The sequence below is a fragment of the Elgaria multicarinata genome, chromosome 7 (assembly GCF_023053635.1).
Source record: "Elgaria multicarinata webbii isolate HBS135686 ecotype San Diego chromosome 7, rElgMul1.1.pri, whole genome shotgun sequence".
Classification (NCBI taxonomy): Eukaryota; Metazoa; Chordata; class Lepidosauria; order Squamata; family Anguidae; genus Elgaria; species Elgaria multicarinata.
The window spans coordinates 7,039,087-7,056,256 of NC_086177.1; the positions used below are offsets into that span (position 1 = coordinate 7,039,087).

Below are 17,170 nucleotides of genomic sequence, written 5' to 3' on the forward strand. Positions count from 1 at the left end.
TACAAAGGGGGAAACCCACGAAATGTCAAAGTTGGTGATGTAATAGGTTTTAAAGGGAAATAAAAACATTTTCCATAACAAATGTTTTAACTTTTGAGCCATTATGCTGTGCTTATATGTGGAAGTCACTAAAATATTCAAAATGCCTATTGAGAATGCTACTGCTATTGATTTTTAATAAAATGTATTCATTATATTATACTATATATTTAAATAGAACACTTGCTAGTTCCATTGATTTCAGAGGGAGAGTTCAAGCACATCTCCCATTGAAATCAGTGAGACTTATATCTGCTTAATGTTTGCTGGATCACAACCTGTCTTGATAAATAGATTGTTTAATCTTAATCTAGACACCTCTCTTTTTATACTAGGCACAGTACGAAAGAGAAATTAAAAGTAGGCTTATACTTGATAGAAAGAATATATTAAAAAGTCAAGAGAGAAATGATATTAAACATCAGGTAAGTGAAAATATTTAATTCATGTAATGCACATCGAGCTAGAGTTTAAGGCCTTCAAACTCGCATTGATCTCAATGGGAAAGTTAAGGGCATGTCTAAGTCTCTCCCATTTAAAGCCATGTGACTTGGAAGTACTTAGCTCTGGCTAGATCATACCATAATATTTATTAATTGGGGAGCTTTTAGCAGCTTTTATTTTATTTAGTGTTTCAAAAATCTTATTGTAAAACTCTTGTGTGGTTATTTTCACCATGCAGTTTAAACTGTGCAACATTGCTAAAAAGGCAAAGTCTTTCATTGTGAAATTAATAAATAGGAAGAAAAGCTCCCACTTTAGCTTATGTTCCATTCATCTAGTGTTCTTATGTATTAAACTCAAAAAAGTGTGTCAAAATCTTTTACATTTAAGTCTAAACATGTAGCATTTATAATTTTGTACATTTTGACCTTCCGCTTCCCCAAAGAAGCAACAAAATATAGATTGAATATCTAAACCACAGACAAAGCCTGACAAGGAATACTCAAATATATTCTGCCATATATCTGCAGTAATGCAGCCTACTAATCCCTCCTCCTATCTCCATATAAATGATACAGTTCAAGACTAGAGCTGTTTTTCTTCCCTAAAAGCAGGAAAGCTCTTTTAGATGAAATGTCTAAAAACATCTTGTAATAACTTGGAGCATGCTGGCAAGAGTAGTCACTTGTGACTATGTGTGAAACCCCCTCAGCTAGTCGATATTGTAATAAGCCAAAATGGGTAGCATCACTCCATTATTCAGAAAAGCCAACAGCATGCTTGTCCCTTAGGCTACAGCATTCATTAAGGAAAGCTTACTGGGCTGAAAGCTGGAAACAGATGATAACAGGATATGATTTTCATATTTAATGCATTCCTTGGAAGAGTATGTGTGCTGCAGATTGATAGAAGAATCAACTGCTACTTTACTAAAAGACTTTCTAGTTTGCCCTATAGCTACCGATGGAATCATTCAGCCAAGAAATTAACTTTTCCTCCTTTTACCTGCTTTATGTATCAGCTAAGCAGGCTGTCTTGCTGCCAGTAAATGTTATTATGCATTTAACTGTTTGGTATTTAAGACTCTTATCAGGAAAGAAACAGAGGCGACACTATTTTATGTGTGTGTGTGTGTGTGTGTGTGTTTAATAGTAGGAGGAAGGTTTTCATTTTTCTTTCTTCGTTGTGTTAGCAGGCGTTAATCTGTGTTTATAGATGTTTTTCCCTTTCCGTAGATTAAAAAGGTGGAGAAACCTTGAATTTAGGCCATTCTTCATAATATACAGAGCAATGAGCCTCACCAACCTTGACCTATATAAGTAGGCCTTTTACAATGTATGAATTGCATTTACTGCAGATATTGATGAAATGCTATAGACAGAGTTCTGAAATGCTAACTTTCCGTATTTGTGTGTGTGTGTATTTTTAAAATATGGTCTGAAAATGTTTGTCCTTGGAGTTTTTGATCTTAAAGAAAACTGTACTTCCTTGTTGCTCTACTTACATAAATATCTAAATTCCAGAACCATATAGTATTGCAGTACTATTGTACCCTAGAAACATGAATTGTTGTCATGGTTGTCAGTTAGTTTTTTATTTACGTATCCTCTGTAAGGAACCATCTACAATGATGGTATATTTTAAACAATGATTGGGAACCAAATAACACCAGGCATGAGCAGAAAGGGCTTTCTACCTCCCATCTACATGCAGGTAGGAGGAGGTTGCATTTTCTGTTCTGGAGATTGGGTGGCGAAGTGCAAGCGGCTTCAGGGAGGCTGGGCAGTTCTCTGTTTATGTGGGTTCCATGCATGGTCTCTTGGATCCTGTCCAATTGTGTATATGTGTATCCTGAATTCCAACTATTAACTTCCATAAACAATCTCAAAATAGCCAAAGCCTTTTGTAGCAGCCCAGAGAACAGTTCAGATGGCACGTGTACTGAGAGGGAGGGTAGCATAAGCTCCCAGCTGCTGTCTCTCTGGCCAGTAAGTTGGGTTTAGCTTGGATTTGTTACTCTGGTGCTCTCTTGGGAGCAATTACTGCACGCTCCTGGTGAGCAGGTGATTGTCAAGTTGCATGCTTGTCATGACAAGCCCTCTGTGGTGGGGGAAAGGGTTAAGTAGAATGTATTTGCATATATAAAGGCCAGTTTCCAATATCCTCTTACATTCTCCCTAAGTTTCATCGCACTCTAGTCTAGTGTGACAAACGCTTTCTGGGACACAGCTGAGGATAGGGTCAAACCCTGCCCCTCAGCTTTGCATGCAGACGGTCTGTGGTTAAATCCTCAGCATCTTCAGTTTAATGAATCTCAGGCAGAAGTAGTAGGAAAGACCCCCACCTGAGATTATGGAAAACTGTTGTCAATCAAAGTAGACAATACAGAGCTAGGTGGGCCAATGGTCTGATTCCATAAGGCAGATTATGTTCATAGTTGTTAGTTTACTTTGTTTGAATTTGAACTATTCAGTACAGTCAGCTTGTAATCGTCTTCTACAATATTTTTGGTCAAAATATTAAATGTCTTCACATTTACTGACTTCAGTGCAAATTACGGACAAAGGACAAAGTATTTGGCAATGTGCAGACTTGTGTACATGAATTTAGAGTAGTGTAGGGGCACAATTCCATGGGACGCTCCCTTGTACTCTCCCCCATTCATTTCAGTAGGGCTGGCATAAAGGACCTTCTGGCTGGATTGTGCCTGCTTGTCTGCCTTGGGCCAAAAAAGCCTTTCAGGTATAGGTGCATTTTAAAAATAGCTAACACTTTGTTCTTTCAAATTCAGTGCATCATCTTTAAAATTCCCATCTATTGTGACAAAATATTACTCTGTTGATTTCAAACGGTGTTTTTCAGATGGCGCCAGAAGCAAGACAGGCAGGAATTAACACCAGGACAGCCATGTCAAGAGGACTGTATCACACAGCAACAATCTTTATGGGCCGCCAAATGTCAGCTGTCTCTAGCATTGAAGATTTCAATGTGCTGCAGAAATCTTCGGAGCTCACAAAGAGCTTTTCAATTTCTGACCAACATTCACGTAGACAACCATCACAGAGCAGTTATATGACAGACAGCTGTGTAGTACAAACTAATAGTGATCTACAGTGCTCAAATAAGTCTGACAAAATAGATGGGAAGACATATCTGCTGATGGGTGAGGAAATGCCAGTCACATCCGGTGTATCATATGAGAACGGAAGAACTTGCTGTTTAACAGTAGAAAGCAAGACAAATAATTGCAGTAGTAATTTTGTGGAAAGCAAAATGTCTCCTGAACTTAACTCCATGTTACATGGAAGATTAAGTCCTGAGAACAGAACCACCGATTTAAAAAGTGACAGTTCCTGCAAATCGTTGGAAGAAATACTGACACATGAGCACTCTGTACTAAATGAACAGGGATCTGGACGGCCAATCTTATTGGTTTGTCGCCCTGAGCAGCTTGTTTCTGGAAATGACCACTCAAGAGAGAAATTCCCAGGTATAGTGATGATGTATGTAATGGGCTTACAGGGAGGGGGGGAGCTCTTCTCTCATCTAGCTGGATTTTTATGATGGCACCATCACTGCAACATCTAAAAATGCAAAGGTAGTGCTTTTTAAAATGGAAAGGATAGTAGGGATACAGTTTGGGACTGTCCATTGCTTACATGAAGTGTGATTTACTGCCTGAGCTACTGTAGTGAGAGATCGTGCAAAAGTCCTGTGTCTTTTATTTATTCCAATTGGGTACAGCTTTCTAGATCACATTCTTATTCTGAGATTGAGGAATTTTTACCTGGTGCCTTCATTACTTTTAAAAGACTATATGAGTGCAATAGGGCATAACCTGGAAGTCTGTAAAGGTACAATTCATTTGGAATGTGCAGTTACATGGTCTCTCCAAAGACTTAATGGTTCTACCATCTCTCATCTTAGATCTGTGTTTTATTTAGAAATGGAAGTCAATATGTTTTTAAAATTAGATTTTCATTGTATTTATCAGTGTTGTAACTGATTTTTCTCTCTTTATAGCTTCCTGACGATAATGATTTAGTATGGCTGTTTGTTATTTTTATAGTTTCAGTGGTAGAGATCTCTAGCTTTAATTCTTGCAGACATATTCCTCATTTATTCATATTTACATTATGTCTTTTTTTTTTTAAAGAAAAACTCAATGTGGCTAACGTGAGAAGTATACAAATGGGTCAAAACAAGCCAATGGTAGATGCTTTGTTGTCTCATGTTTTTATTCTGCAGGTCAGCTGTTTGTTGATGTAATTTGGAAAAGGAAGGCCCTGGTAGAACTTGACCGCGTTGGGCAAGCAGACGGGTCCATGCTCTTTCCTTTTTCAGTATTGTGGGATTTTTCAGTGCAATTTTTTTATATAGAGAGATTTCTAAAACTGACCTCTTCAGATAGGCTATTGCTTTTAGTCACTGGTTTTTGTACTTGTTGAATATTTCAGCTGGTTTTATAATGTACTGTATTGTAGCGTACATAGCTGTGGACAGTTTTTTTTAAAAAGAAAACATTTTTAAAAAGCCGTTATGCCCTATATTTATTCATGCCAACTCGATGGGCTATGCATTTTGGGCTGCATTTTTTAAGTGTTTGCAATGTAAACTAATATTTCTCAAATATACTTTAATAAATTCATGCTGTAAGGTTTTTATTTAAAGTGGAAGAAATACTATTAGATTTTTGTTATAGTTCTTGGGGACAACCTACAACTGGACAAAAGTGCAAGTTCCGACGGAAGCAGTGATCTTACTGTTTCTTTGAGTGAGGAGGATGAAGAAATGAGTGTCTCAAAATTACAGCGAACTTTACAGAAAGTAGACTGCAAGATGTCTTTGAAATCAATCAATACAACATATAACAAGGAAGGAGAACATCCATGTTCACAATCATTATGTCACTATATCTCAAGTGGGGACTCATCTTCTAGGCCTGCAATAAGGTAAAACTAAGCCAATAATATCTTCATTCCTTTGAACAGCAATGCCATTTTTGCTTTTTACCCCTTACTGATAATTTTGTGCAGGTGTGTGCAGAGTTTGCTTGCTGTCATTCCCCATAAGCCTTGTTCACTTCTAGCAGCAAACCTCTGCTCTCGATGTCACAGTTTTACACTTGTTCACACATCACGGCCAATCCTTGTTTAAACTAGGAATTGGCGGGAGTGCATGGGGGTGACTGAGTGCACTACCCCCTGCTTGCTTATCACTTCTGCATTTAGTTAACAACCCAGGAATGTGCCAACAACAAACCATGGTTTAACTCTGGTTTGTTTAACCCCTATTCAACCAAGAGTTTCTGGATTAAGATGTCACGGAACAACCCAGAAATGAGCTACTCCTGAGCTGTTAATTGAAAGCAGAAATGGGCAGGAACCAGTATGCTCACTTGCTCCAGCATACTCCAGAGAGTACAAGTGTGCTAATTCCAGTAGTACACTATTATAAATGATGGAGTCAACATGTTATACTTTTAGGTATTTAAACCTATACGCCCCTTCCCTCAAACCAAAACAATATTAAAGCGTTATTTGTATACACAGTTAGGTTGCTTCAATCCTACTCACTTTGATTGGATTGGATTTCAGAAGCCTAACTGTGCACTGGATTGCAGTTTAGTTCAGTTCAGTTTTTTTTGTTCATAACCTTAGGTCATCACAATAAAACAGAAAAAATGTTACAAAAGTAAAAAAGGAACAGATAAATGTAGATCAAAGAAAATGACAAGTCAACGCTGACAGACTAAAATTAATGATAAAATTTCGTACTACTGATTTCCAGCTGTCACTGTGGTTTAGATGAAGTTGAGTACCTTCCTTGTTAATTGGTTGATTGTTCTTGGGTGCAAGATACTAGGGATTGCACTTTAATAATTTAACGATCTTCAAATTTCTGTTTCCTCTTTGTTCATGGTGCCATATGTATCTTTTAAGTTCCAGCACTAGTTTTAGCATGTATTGATACATCTAGATTCCCCGCCCCTCCACCAAATATAAGTGTTGTGCTCTGAGCTTCCTACAAGGTGTTCAAATAGTTCTGTCTTGTAGATATCAACCTATTACTATTGATACTTCAAGACTCCACTCTCCAGCATAACAAATGTCAATGAACAAGCTATTGGATAGCTACTGGTGTTGTCAATATTGTCAAGCTGGAGGTGAAAGGCTCGTCCTGCACTTTGTCAGTTCCCATAACTAACCTGTGCTTCATTTAGAGCCTTTAAAAGTCCAGCCTCTCAGATTTAGCACTTAGAAAGATAATGAGTATTTCAAGCTCATGTTTAAGAAGGAGCAAGGCAGAGACCTTTTGCTTGTGCTGCTTCAGCTGCATTCAAGAGGACTTAGCACAGATGGATTGTGCATTACAAAATGTAACACATAATTCAAGCTGTCAGCTTAATCAGACTGTTTCCAGGAAGCAACCTGTAAAAGAGAAAGACCCCTTGTTTGCTGACCCCTGATCCATAGCCTGCTGCATCATGTCATCCATTTTGCTTTTCTTTATTTATGTGTCCCTTCCTTCCCCTCCTTTTTATTAATGTATTCCCTTCAAGTGGCACCCTGGAAAGACCACCCAGAGGGAGGAGCACAATGGGGAATGAGCTAGCTGAAATAGAGATTTTGTAAGACTTCAGCGCAATAAAAGCACTGTTGAACTGCCTGTGTGTTCTCGCTGGTTCGATGTATGTTAAGTCTAAACTTGAAAACTTCACTCCCTCACCATCTTCATTTTCCACTGTTCTCAGTCACTGTTGTGGAAGTGCACTGCAGTAGTGTTCAGCAATTTGAGTGAATATTTTACAGCTTCATGTGGGGAATCCACAATATATACTAACGTTGTAGATATTTCAAAAACCTTGATAAGGCTGCTGAATGTTGCACTGGTATGGTTTATAGGCCAGCTGTGTGTTTGCTTTTTAGAGTTCTGCTGTTAAATGCCGGAACAAAGCAAGCAGTCTGAAATAAAAATCTGAATAGCTATTTACTCCTCTGTAAAAGGATTAGCAGTACCCCATTGTTAAAATGCTTAAATCTTAATTTGCATCATTATAGAGATCACTTTACTACTATCCCCCTTAGGTCCCAGTTACATTTTGTACCTGCAGAAGCTACTAACCTTTTCCATTCATATAGGTATAGGATTTTTAAAAACACAATCATTTGTGTCTTGTTAAATTAGAAAGGCCTAAATGCAAAGTTTGAGCTATGCCTTGCAGTTCATTGTGTCATTGTTCAAATTTGCATCTCAGATCTATTCAGTCCCTTCTCTAATCATGATGCGTACATTTTCTTTAAATGATACAAAATAACATTTAAAAGTCTTAGGGTAGTATCCAGTGGTGTCCCAGCACTAGGGACAATGAATTGCATTAGCATAAACCATTGCTTGCCCAATATAACTAGAGCAATGGGAAAACATAGTGATTTGCTGTCAAATTTGGTGACAAATGACTTTTCCCGATAGTGTTAGCTCTGAGACACCATTGGGTATTACCCACTTGTGCTAAAACAGTCTATCAGAAAGGGCTCCTAATTTCTAATAATAAAATCAGGACAATTATTTTTCACCATATTCATGGTTTCTGCAATTCCAGGGTATATAAACCTGAGGTGGGAACGTGAGATCATGGCAGACACAAGGCTGCCACAGAAAGCAGCGACACTCTTGTTTCCTTCTCAGCATGTATGGTGAAATCTTTATACTGTGAATTTCCCAGCTCCGCTTCATTGGTTACTGCTAGTGAAGGAAAACTCGCAATATGATGACGTCACCTTGCGCAGTATCCCTAGATATTACAGGGAAGAGAGGAGACAGGCCTCCTGTTTTCCTACTTCTGCTATAACTTCACATTTGCGGCATGATACAAGTAATATTTGCTGCATAATAGAAGGGGATGCTCTGAGCTTAGAGAAGTTAAAAATTATTTCCATTCAGCATTCTTTACTATAGGTGCTTTTTAGTTTAGTAACAAGAGAGCCGCACCAATCCACAGCAAAACAAACAAACAAAAAGCAAATAAAAATATCTAAAGGAGCTGTAGAAGACTTGCATATGTGTGCATGTTTAGAGAATGGCTGGTTACTTTAAAAACTTCCTGCTATTTTTCAAAGTTACTACCATATGCATTAAGATGGAGCAAGTGCTCTAACTGCTGTTCTTCTTCGTGGTCTCTGTGTATTCACACTTAATGGGGCTCTGCGCCTGCGCAGAGCCTCGATCGGACTTTTAATAGCTGAGAACTTTTGGGCGGGAACTCCTCCCCCACCGTCAGGGCGTATATATGTGGTGTTCCCGCTCACTCCCTCAGTTCCTCTTCGACTGCCGCCGCTTTCGCTTCGTCGGGACTAGAGTTACTTCTTACTCACCTCTGCTGAGATCTTCTTTGCTTCTTTTTTTCTTCTCTTCTCTCTGTGTTTTCTTCTTCATCTTCTGGAGATAATAAGAAAAACAAGAACAGAAATCAGAAGGGTAACGTTATCCATAGCGTTCCCCCGAGCGCATGGCCTCGAAGGCCCCGTTTACAAAGTGCAGCCAGTGTGGCAGTGAATTGCCACCATCCGACGGACACAACCTCTGCCTTCTGTGCCTCGGAGAAACCCACATTGTAGAGTCCTGCAAACATTGTATGTCCTTTTCCAGACAAGCAAGGAAAAACAGGGCAGACAGACTGAAATCTCTTTTGTGGCAAAAGGCCCTCATATCAGTCGACGCCGGGCGTCAATCCAATATGGCATCCATCGACGAAAATACCGCGTCTACCTCAAGAAATCCGCCTATTAGTCTCCCTAACTCTGGGAACTCTACGGCGCAAAATGCGGCTAAAAAACTTGCTAAAAAGGCAAAAAGGCCTAAAGCACCGGCCGAAATTCAGCCGAAGAGGAGGAAGGAAAAGAATAATAATTCTACCCCTCCTAAGACGCCACCGCAGCCGCCTCCCATTGTGGGTTCCCCAATCCGAGTCTTGATACGGTCTCCATTACCTCCTCTGGTGATCGAGCCTATCTCAACAGCATCGGAAGGGGAAATAGTGGAATTACCTCCTCGCAACCGAGAGCTGACCACAGCTACTCGAACCCGAGAATCATCTCCAGACCGACCAGTTCCATCGAATCAAGCAGCCTTTAATGCTTCCCCTCGGAACCGGCATACTCCACCTCGTTCACCCTCACAATCCCGCTCCAGGGATAGGGAACGACAGGCCTACCAACGCTCGGAACATGATCCATATCGTGCTCGCTCCAGGTCACCGCATAGGGACTGGGATCGTTTTTACGAGCATTACCCCCCACCAACACATCATGTGTATGATTACTGGAGGGGATATCCACCTCATCCGAGCCCAAGGTACCAGGACTCGTACTATGAGCCCTCATCGCGTACACCCAGACAGAGGCCTCCCACGCCTCCTCCACCGGTACCACCAAGAGGGATATCATTGACTGCCGCACGGAGGGAACGGAGATCCCCACCACGGGACCGACCGCTCCCACCCCCACCAAACCGGCAACAGCTACCACCGCGAAGTGCTAGGCATATCTCTCCTATATCAGAGGATGACTACCAATCCGATTCATCCTCAACTCAATCACCCGTTCCATCCATGCCATCCCCGGCCGACACGGTACTGACAAAGGGCAGAGTGTCCCCATCGGAGGAACTTGGAGTTTTCTCGGACCAAGTACTTCGGATGGCCCAAAGTCTTGGAGTTGATGCCCAACAACAAATTGAGCAGGTCAAAGATCCTGTGTATGACGCGATCTACACAGCATCGGCGGTACCAGTATCCGTTCCACTCCTTCTGGCTCTCCTCCAGACCATACAACAGACTTGGGATACCCCAGCGACCATTACTTCGGCATCGAGACGCCTCGAATCCATGTACAGAGTGCAAGAGAAGGATGCCGCTTTCCTTTTTTCACACCCGCGCCCAAATTCCATAATAGTGGAATCAGCACAAGGGAAAACTCATAGACAACATAGTGCACCAACCGATAAAGAAGGCCGAAAACTCGATGCCCTCGGAAGGAAATTATATTCCACTTCCGCCCTGGGCCTTCGAGTCTCTAATTATGAAGCGATGATGTCCAGATACCAGCTTTTTCTTTGGGACAAAATCGGATCGTTGTGCGACTACCTCCCTGAAGACCAACGAGAACTGGCTAGAGTTTTTCAGTCGGAGGCGATGAAACTCTCCCATCATCAAATAAACACTGCTCGCCATCAAACAGACTGCCACGCAAAGTCTATGGTTGGAGCCATCGCATTGCGCCGGCATGCGTGGTTGCGTTCAGCAGGTCTCACTCCGGAGAACAGAACCAGGATCGAAGAGTTCCCCTTCGACGGGGAAGGCCTCTTTAATTCTAAAACAGATGACCAACTGGACTCCGTACAGAAGGCATGAACCACGGCGAAAAAGATAGGAATTGGCCAATCACCTGCACAGCCAACCACTAGACCGCGCAAGTGGTACAGATAACAAAATCCCTACTATAATAGGCAGTTCACGGATCGCACCCCACGGTACCAACCTCAACAACAACGTAAACAGTACCAAGCTCCCAAACTGCGCCCGACCCGGGGTCGCACTGATCCACCACAGCGACGTCATCTTTGACGCTCATTCCGTTGCGCCCGTAATATTTGGCAACAGGTTAGCCCAGTTTCGTCACACTTGGGGCTCCATCACTACAGACATATGGGTATTGGACATTATCTCAAACGGATACCGTCTAAAATTCAACACCCTGCCACCACTCGGAATCGTAAAGATCACCCCTTCGACACAGGTTCTCCGGTCGGAAACATCCACTCTCCTCCAAAAAGGAGCCATACAACGAGTGACCACCAACCCCTTTTCGGGCGGTTTCTTCTCCCGATATTTCACCGTCCCCAAAAACGATGGAGGACTCTGCCCCATCTTGGACCTCCGCCCCCTAAACAGTTTCATTTCAACCGAAAAATTCAGAATGAACTCACTGGGAACAATCCTACCCCTGCTGAGACAAGGGGTATGGTTCGCATCCATCGATCTCCAGGACGCGTATTTTCATATTCAAATACACCCCAACCACCAGAAATACCTCCGTTTTGCAATCTGGTCACAAGCCTTCCAATTAAAAGTCCTTCCATTCGGCCTCTCCTCTGCCCCCAGAGTCTTCACGAAGTGCATGGGTCCCGTATGTGCATTCCTCAGGACTCAGGGCCTCGAAATTTACCCATATCTGGGCGATTGGTTAATCGTATCGACCAAAAAGGACAAACTCCAATCCGACCTCGAATACACCCTCCACCTCCTGGACGACCTCGGCTTCTGTGTCAATTCCGAGAAATCCAACCTACAACCTTGCCAAACTATACAGTTCATCGGAGCGCAACTAAACTCTCAGAAAGGAAGAGCCTATCTTCCCAGAGACAGAGCCACCAAACTCCTATCTCTCGCTTCTACAGTTTTTTACAGCAGACGCACAACTGCTCACACCATTCAGAGACTACTGGGCCACATGGCCGCAACCTTAGCCGTGGTGGAATGGGGACGTCTCAAAATGAGACCCATACAACTCTGGCTACAAGAAGTCTTCGATTTCGAGTCCGACGGCCGTCAGATCCACCTACCCATCCCAGATACCGTAGCCCGATCCCTACTCTGGTGGAGGGACATGTCAAATCTAAGTCGTGGAGTTCCATTCCTGACTCCTCCTCACACGAAGACCATCACAACAGACGCTTCCCTTACCGGATGGGGAGCACATTGCGGCCCCCTCCAAGCCCAGGGTCACTGGTCTTCGGTAGAGGCACAGTTCCATATCAACAGGCTAGAACTCCTGGCCGTTTGGAAAGCAATGATCGCATTCGAGCCAATCATAACGAACCAGTACATACAAATTCTGACAGACAACACATCCGTGCTATGGCACCTGAACAAACAAGGTGGCACCCATTCGCCACCCCTCGTCAATCTCACCATCGACATATTGACATGGACTATGTCCAAAAACATACGGCTCAACGCAGTCCATATCGCGGGTGTTTCCAACACCCTAAGCCGTACGCCGAAAACATCCTATGAATGGGAACTAGCAACCGAAGTTCGCCATTCTATATTTCTGGAGTGGGAACAACCCACCATAGACCTGTTTGCTTCCCCACAGAATGCAGCATGCAACAAGTTTTGCTCCAGAGTGTGGCACCGTGCCTCCCTAGGGGACGCGTTCTCACTCCACTGGTCCGGGACATTATTTTACATCTTCCCGCCTTTTCCCCTCCTCACGAGGGTCATAGCAAAAATAGCCAAGGACAACACAAATGCCATTGTCATCGCGCCGTGGTGGCCACGCCAGACCTGGTTCTACACACTCCTCCATCTAGCGCAACGGCACTATATCAACCTTCCGTTGCGACACGACCTCATATCCCACACCCAGAACAGGGTTCACCACCCAGACCTCAAAACCCTGAGACTCACGGCATGGAGGATACACCAAGAACCTCGATACCTACCCGAGTTCAAAGAATCCTAGACGCCTTTAAAAGATCTGCGACAAGACGCTCATATGCCGCCAAATGGGAGGCTTTCCAACGTTTCGCATCCGATAGTTCACTAGATCCTCTCCAGTGCTCAATAACGGATATACTTCAATTTCTGACTAACCTCTTCGACTCCGGCCTGAAACCAGCATCGATCAAGGTATACCTAGCAGCCATATCGAACACCCGCTCCGCTGTCGATGGCTACACACTGTTTCGCCACCCTTTGGTGCGATCCTTCCTAAGAGGTCTAAATAACCTCTCACCCCCGCTCAGAGATCAAGCACCAGCATGGGACCTACCACTGGTTCTAAAAATACTTACCACTCATCCATTCGAATTCATGGCATCTTGCACTCTCCAACATTTATCTTGGAAAGTCGCATTCTTAGTGGCCATAACCTCAGCCAGAAGGGTTAGCGAACTTTCAGCCCTAAGGATTGACCCTCCTTACCTGACATTCCACAAGGAATCGGTGTCCTTGCGCCCGGACGTTTCCTTCCTTCCGAAAGTCGCATCGGATTTCCACGTGAATGAGGCCATCTCCCTTCCAATCTTCTTCCCGAATCCGTCTTCTGACCTAGAAAAACAATTACATTCATTAGACGTTCGCAGAGCCTTGGCGTTCTACAAGGCTAGAACCCAGCCTTTCAGATCCTCGCAAAAACTGTTCATCTGCTATGGCGAACCTAAGAAGGGCACACCTGTCTCTAAACAACGTCTTGCTGCCTGGATTCGACAAACAATCCAATTAGCATACAAAATTGCAAAGAGGGACCTTCCACCTACAGTGAAGGCACATTCTACACGCGGTATAGCAACCTCTACCGCCTTTGCCAGAGGAATTCCCCTTAGTGACCTCTGTAAAGCAGCTACTTGGTCTTCGCATTCCACATTCATCAGACACTATAAGATGGATGTACAAGCAAGATCTACGGCTCGCTTTGGAAAAGCTGTGCTCTCATCAATTCTACTGTGAGACACCGACCCTCCGCCGGTAAGTCAGCTTGCTAATCGCCCCATTAAGTGTGATGCACAGAGACCACGAAGAAGAAATTCAGGTTGCTTACCTGTAACTGTAGTTCTTCGAGTGGTCATCTGTGCATTCACACTACCCTCCCACCATCCCCACTTCGGTGTCTATACACTCCATACCGATGTTGGTTTCTCCCGAATCCAGAGATCGTCGTCGGTCTCGAGGAACTGAGGGAGTGGGCGGGAACACCACATATATACGCCCTGATGGTGGGGGAGGAGTTCCCGCCCAAAAGTTCTCAGCTATTAAAAGTCCAATCGAGGCTCCGCGCAGGCGCAGAGCCTCATTAAGTGTGAATGCACAGATGACCACTCGAAGAACTACAGTTACAGGTAAGCAACCTGAATTTTTATACAGTGCTCTTAGTACTATGGACACACGCTGTGTTGTTGTTAAAAACATATTCACATTGCTTTCATGGGGGTTTCTAAAATCTATTTTTTATGGAATGTACTTGATGAGACAGAGGCAGTCACATGTTTGTTTACAGGTGTACCCTACTCATGTATAAAAGGAGAGGAGGTTGAGTCTACTTCATACTCAAAGGGTGGCAACTTCAGGAGGTCCAGGGGGCATTTTTGACCCCTCCCATGGCTTGCATTCCTCCCCACACTAGTGCCAAAAACATGGGGGGAAATCAAAATGACATCTGAAGCTGGTATAGAGTGCCAAAATATTCAAAATTCGATTGTTTGCCATTTCATTTCCAATTCCACCTACCCTCCCAGTTTTGTTGAGATGCTCCTGAATTTGGAGGGGATTGCAGAGGGGCCACCAGTTGGCAACCCCTGTTTTACACCGAAGGGGAGTGATCCAGCACTGGGAATGGGGGGGGGGGATTCAGCTAATTAAGAACTAGATCTTACCCCCTCTTTTATACGGGAATAGGGCACACATTTGAATAAGCAAATGTGACACCATCATAGAATCATAGAATAGCAGAGTTGGAAGGGGGCTGTTTGTGTGCCCACTTTATTTTTTGATATGAATATTTTTAATAGGTTATAAGTTGCATTTGTTCTTGTTTCTGCAGAAAATGTTTATCATTTGAAGGATTCTCTCATCTCCTGACATTCATAGAAGAAGGGGTAGCTAGAGCAGCTCCTGAATGCCTGGCATTATACCAGAGAAAAGCTGTGAATGCAGCAGAACTGGAGACCCTTACAAGGTTTAATGGTTTATTTTCAACTAACTGGGAGAATGAGTTAATATGTTGTCTATTTAGTGTACTGGCTTTAGTGATTGTCTTACTAAAAAAAAATGTGTTAATGCTTCTGGGCCTGATGAAGGAGCTGGCAGGGCTGTTCCTGCACATGGGACATACCCAACTCTTTCCCCCATTCTCCCTGTTTCTACTAGCCAGTACAGGGGTCCTTGTTCCTTTCCTATGGCTGGCTCAGTCAATAGCAAAAAATATCATCCTTTGATGTTAGTAGAAGTTGAAGCTACATTTTGAAAACACTGTTCCCTTAAATGTTTTTCTTAGCCATCAACTGTATTTGGGACATATTTATTTCCTGATTTATGTAGCTTCTGGCCTGAGGAGGAAATTGCATGGAGGCCTGCTACACCAGCAAGGAAGCTTCTTGAATAGTTCATAGCAGAATAGGTGGTACTCTCTGACCCCTATAAAGTCTGCTGGAGTAAGACCTTGTCTTGTTATCTATGCATTCCCTTCACTTTCAGTGTGAGTTTCCCTGCCCTCCATTCACACGACTTTGCCACTGAGCAAAGTGAGGTGGGCGACTTGGGCACCAAACTGGCCAGTGTCAGAGACATTCCTCCTAAGACTCGCAAACATGGCTAGGACCAGGCTGCACAAGTAATTCTTCAAGGGAAAATCAGGGTGGGAAAAAAGACATTTAAAGAAGCCTGTCTGATGAGCTGAGACTCAGAAGGGTCATGTATAGGGAAAGGAAGGAGGAACATATTACTAAGAAAGACTACAATGGAGTTGCCCAAACCTTTAAGGACGGTCTCAGAAAGGTGAAGACCCAAAATTAGCTGAGGCTGGCAATGGATGCTAAAAACAACAAAAAAGACTTCTTTGGCAATGTTAGGACTGAGAGCAAGAAGATCAAGGGAAAGGTAAGTCCACTGTTTAGGGAAGATGATGAATTGTTAACAAGAGACAGAGAGAATATGGATCTACTCAACTTCTATTTGCCTTGGTCTTCTCCCACAAGCAGAATGTTATTCAATGTGGGACAAGTAGAACAAATGATATACAGAGGGATTTGCAGCACAGAATAAGTAAGACATTGTTAGAGAGCACACGGCTACTTTAAATGTCTTCAGGTCTCAAGCGCCAGATGAAATACATTTTCAGGTGCTGAAGGAGCTTGTGGACATTATTTGCTGTCTGTAATCTTTCAGAAATCCTGGAGAACACATGAGGTGCTTGAAGACTGGACACATGTCAAATGTTGACAGTCTTTAAAAAGGGGGGAAAGGTAGATTCAGGAAGCTACAGACCAGTCAGCCTGATGTCAATACTGGGCAAAGTTCTCACAAAGTGGTCAGTCTGTAAGCATCTAGAAAATATTGCACTGTTTACTAGAAGTCAGCATGGGTTTGTTAGGAAGAGGTTATGCCAGACCAACCTTACCTCCTATATATATATATATATATATATATATATATATATATATATTCTTAATTTAGTAAATCATGGGAATGCAGGTATATCTTGATTTCAGAAAAGCAGTTGATAAAGTTTCCCATGATATCCTTGTTGACTAGATGGTAAAATTAGAGTTGGACAATCCTGTAGTTAGGTGGATCCACAGCTGGTTGAGCAACCATACTCAACAAGTGTTAGTTAATGACTCAGCATCCTCCTGGTGTGAGGTCTTGAGTGGAGTGCCACAGCGATCTGTTCTAGACCCTGTGCTATTCAACTTTTTTTTATAAATAACTTGGATGAAGGTGTAGAGGAATGGCTGAAAGAAATGGGTATGTTTAGCCTGGAGGAGGAAGATTTTGACGAGACATAATAGCAGTCTTCAAATATCTGAAAGGCTGTTATGCAGGAGATGGAGGGGACTTGTTGTTCCAGAGGGCAGGACTAGAACCAATGGGTCCAAATTGCAGGGAAGCAGTTTAATTATTAGGATA

General features: G+C 42.9%; 1 protein-coding gene across 1 annotated transcript in view; it reads left to right on the forward strand.

Moving 5' to 3' along the window:
- The window catches only part of KIZ (kizuna centrosomal protein), a 93,181-nt gene that overhangs the window by 27,413 nt on the left and 48,598 nt on the right, over positions 1 to 17,170 (forward strand). The window contains exons 4-7 of the mRNA XM_063129997.1: positions 375 to 464; positions 3,346 to 3,973; positions 5,186 to 5,435; positions 15,087 to 15,221. Of these exons, the coding sequence (XP_062986067.1) occupies positions 375 to 464; positions 3,346 to 3,973; positions 5,186 to 5,435; positions 15,087 to 15,221 (1,103 nt within the window). The remainder of the gene's footprint in view (positions 1 to 374; positions 465 to 3,345; positions 3,974 to 5,185; positions 5,436 to 15,086; positions 15,222 to 17,170) is intronic.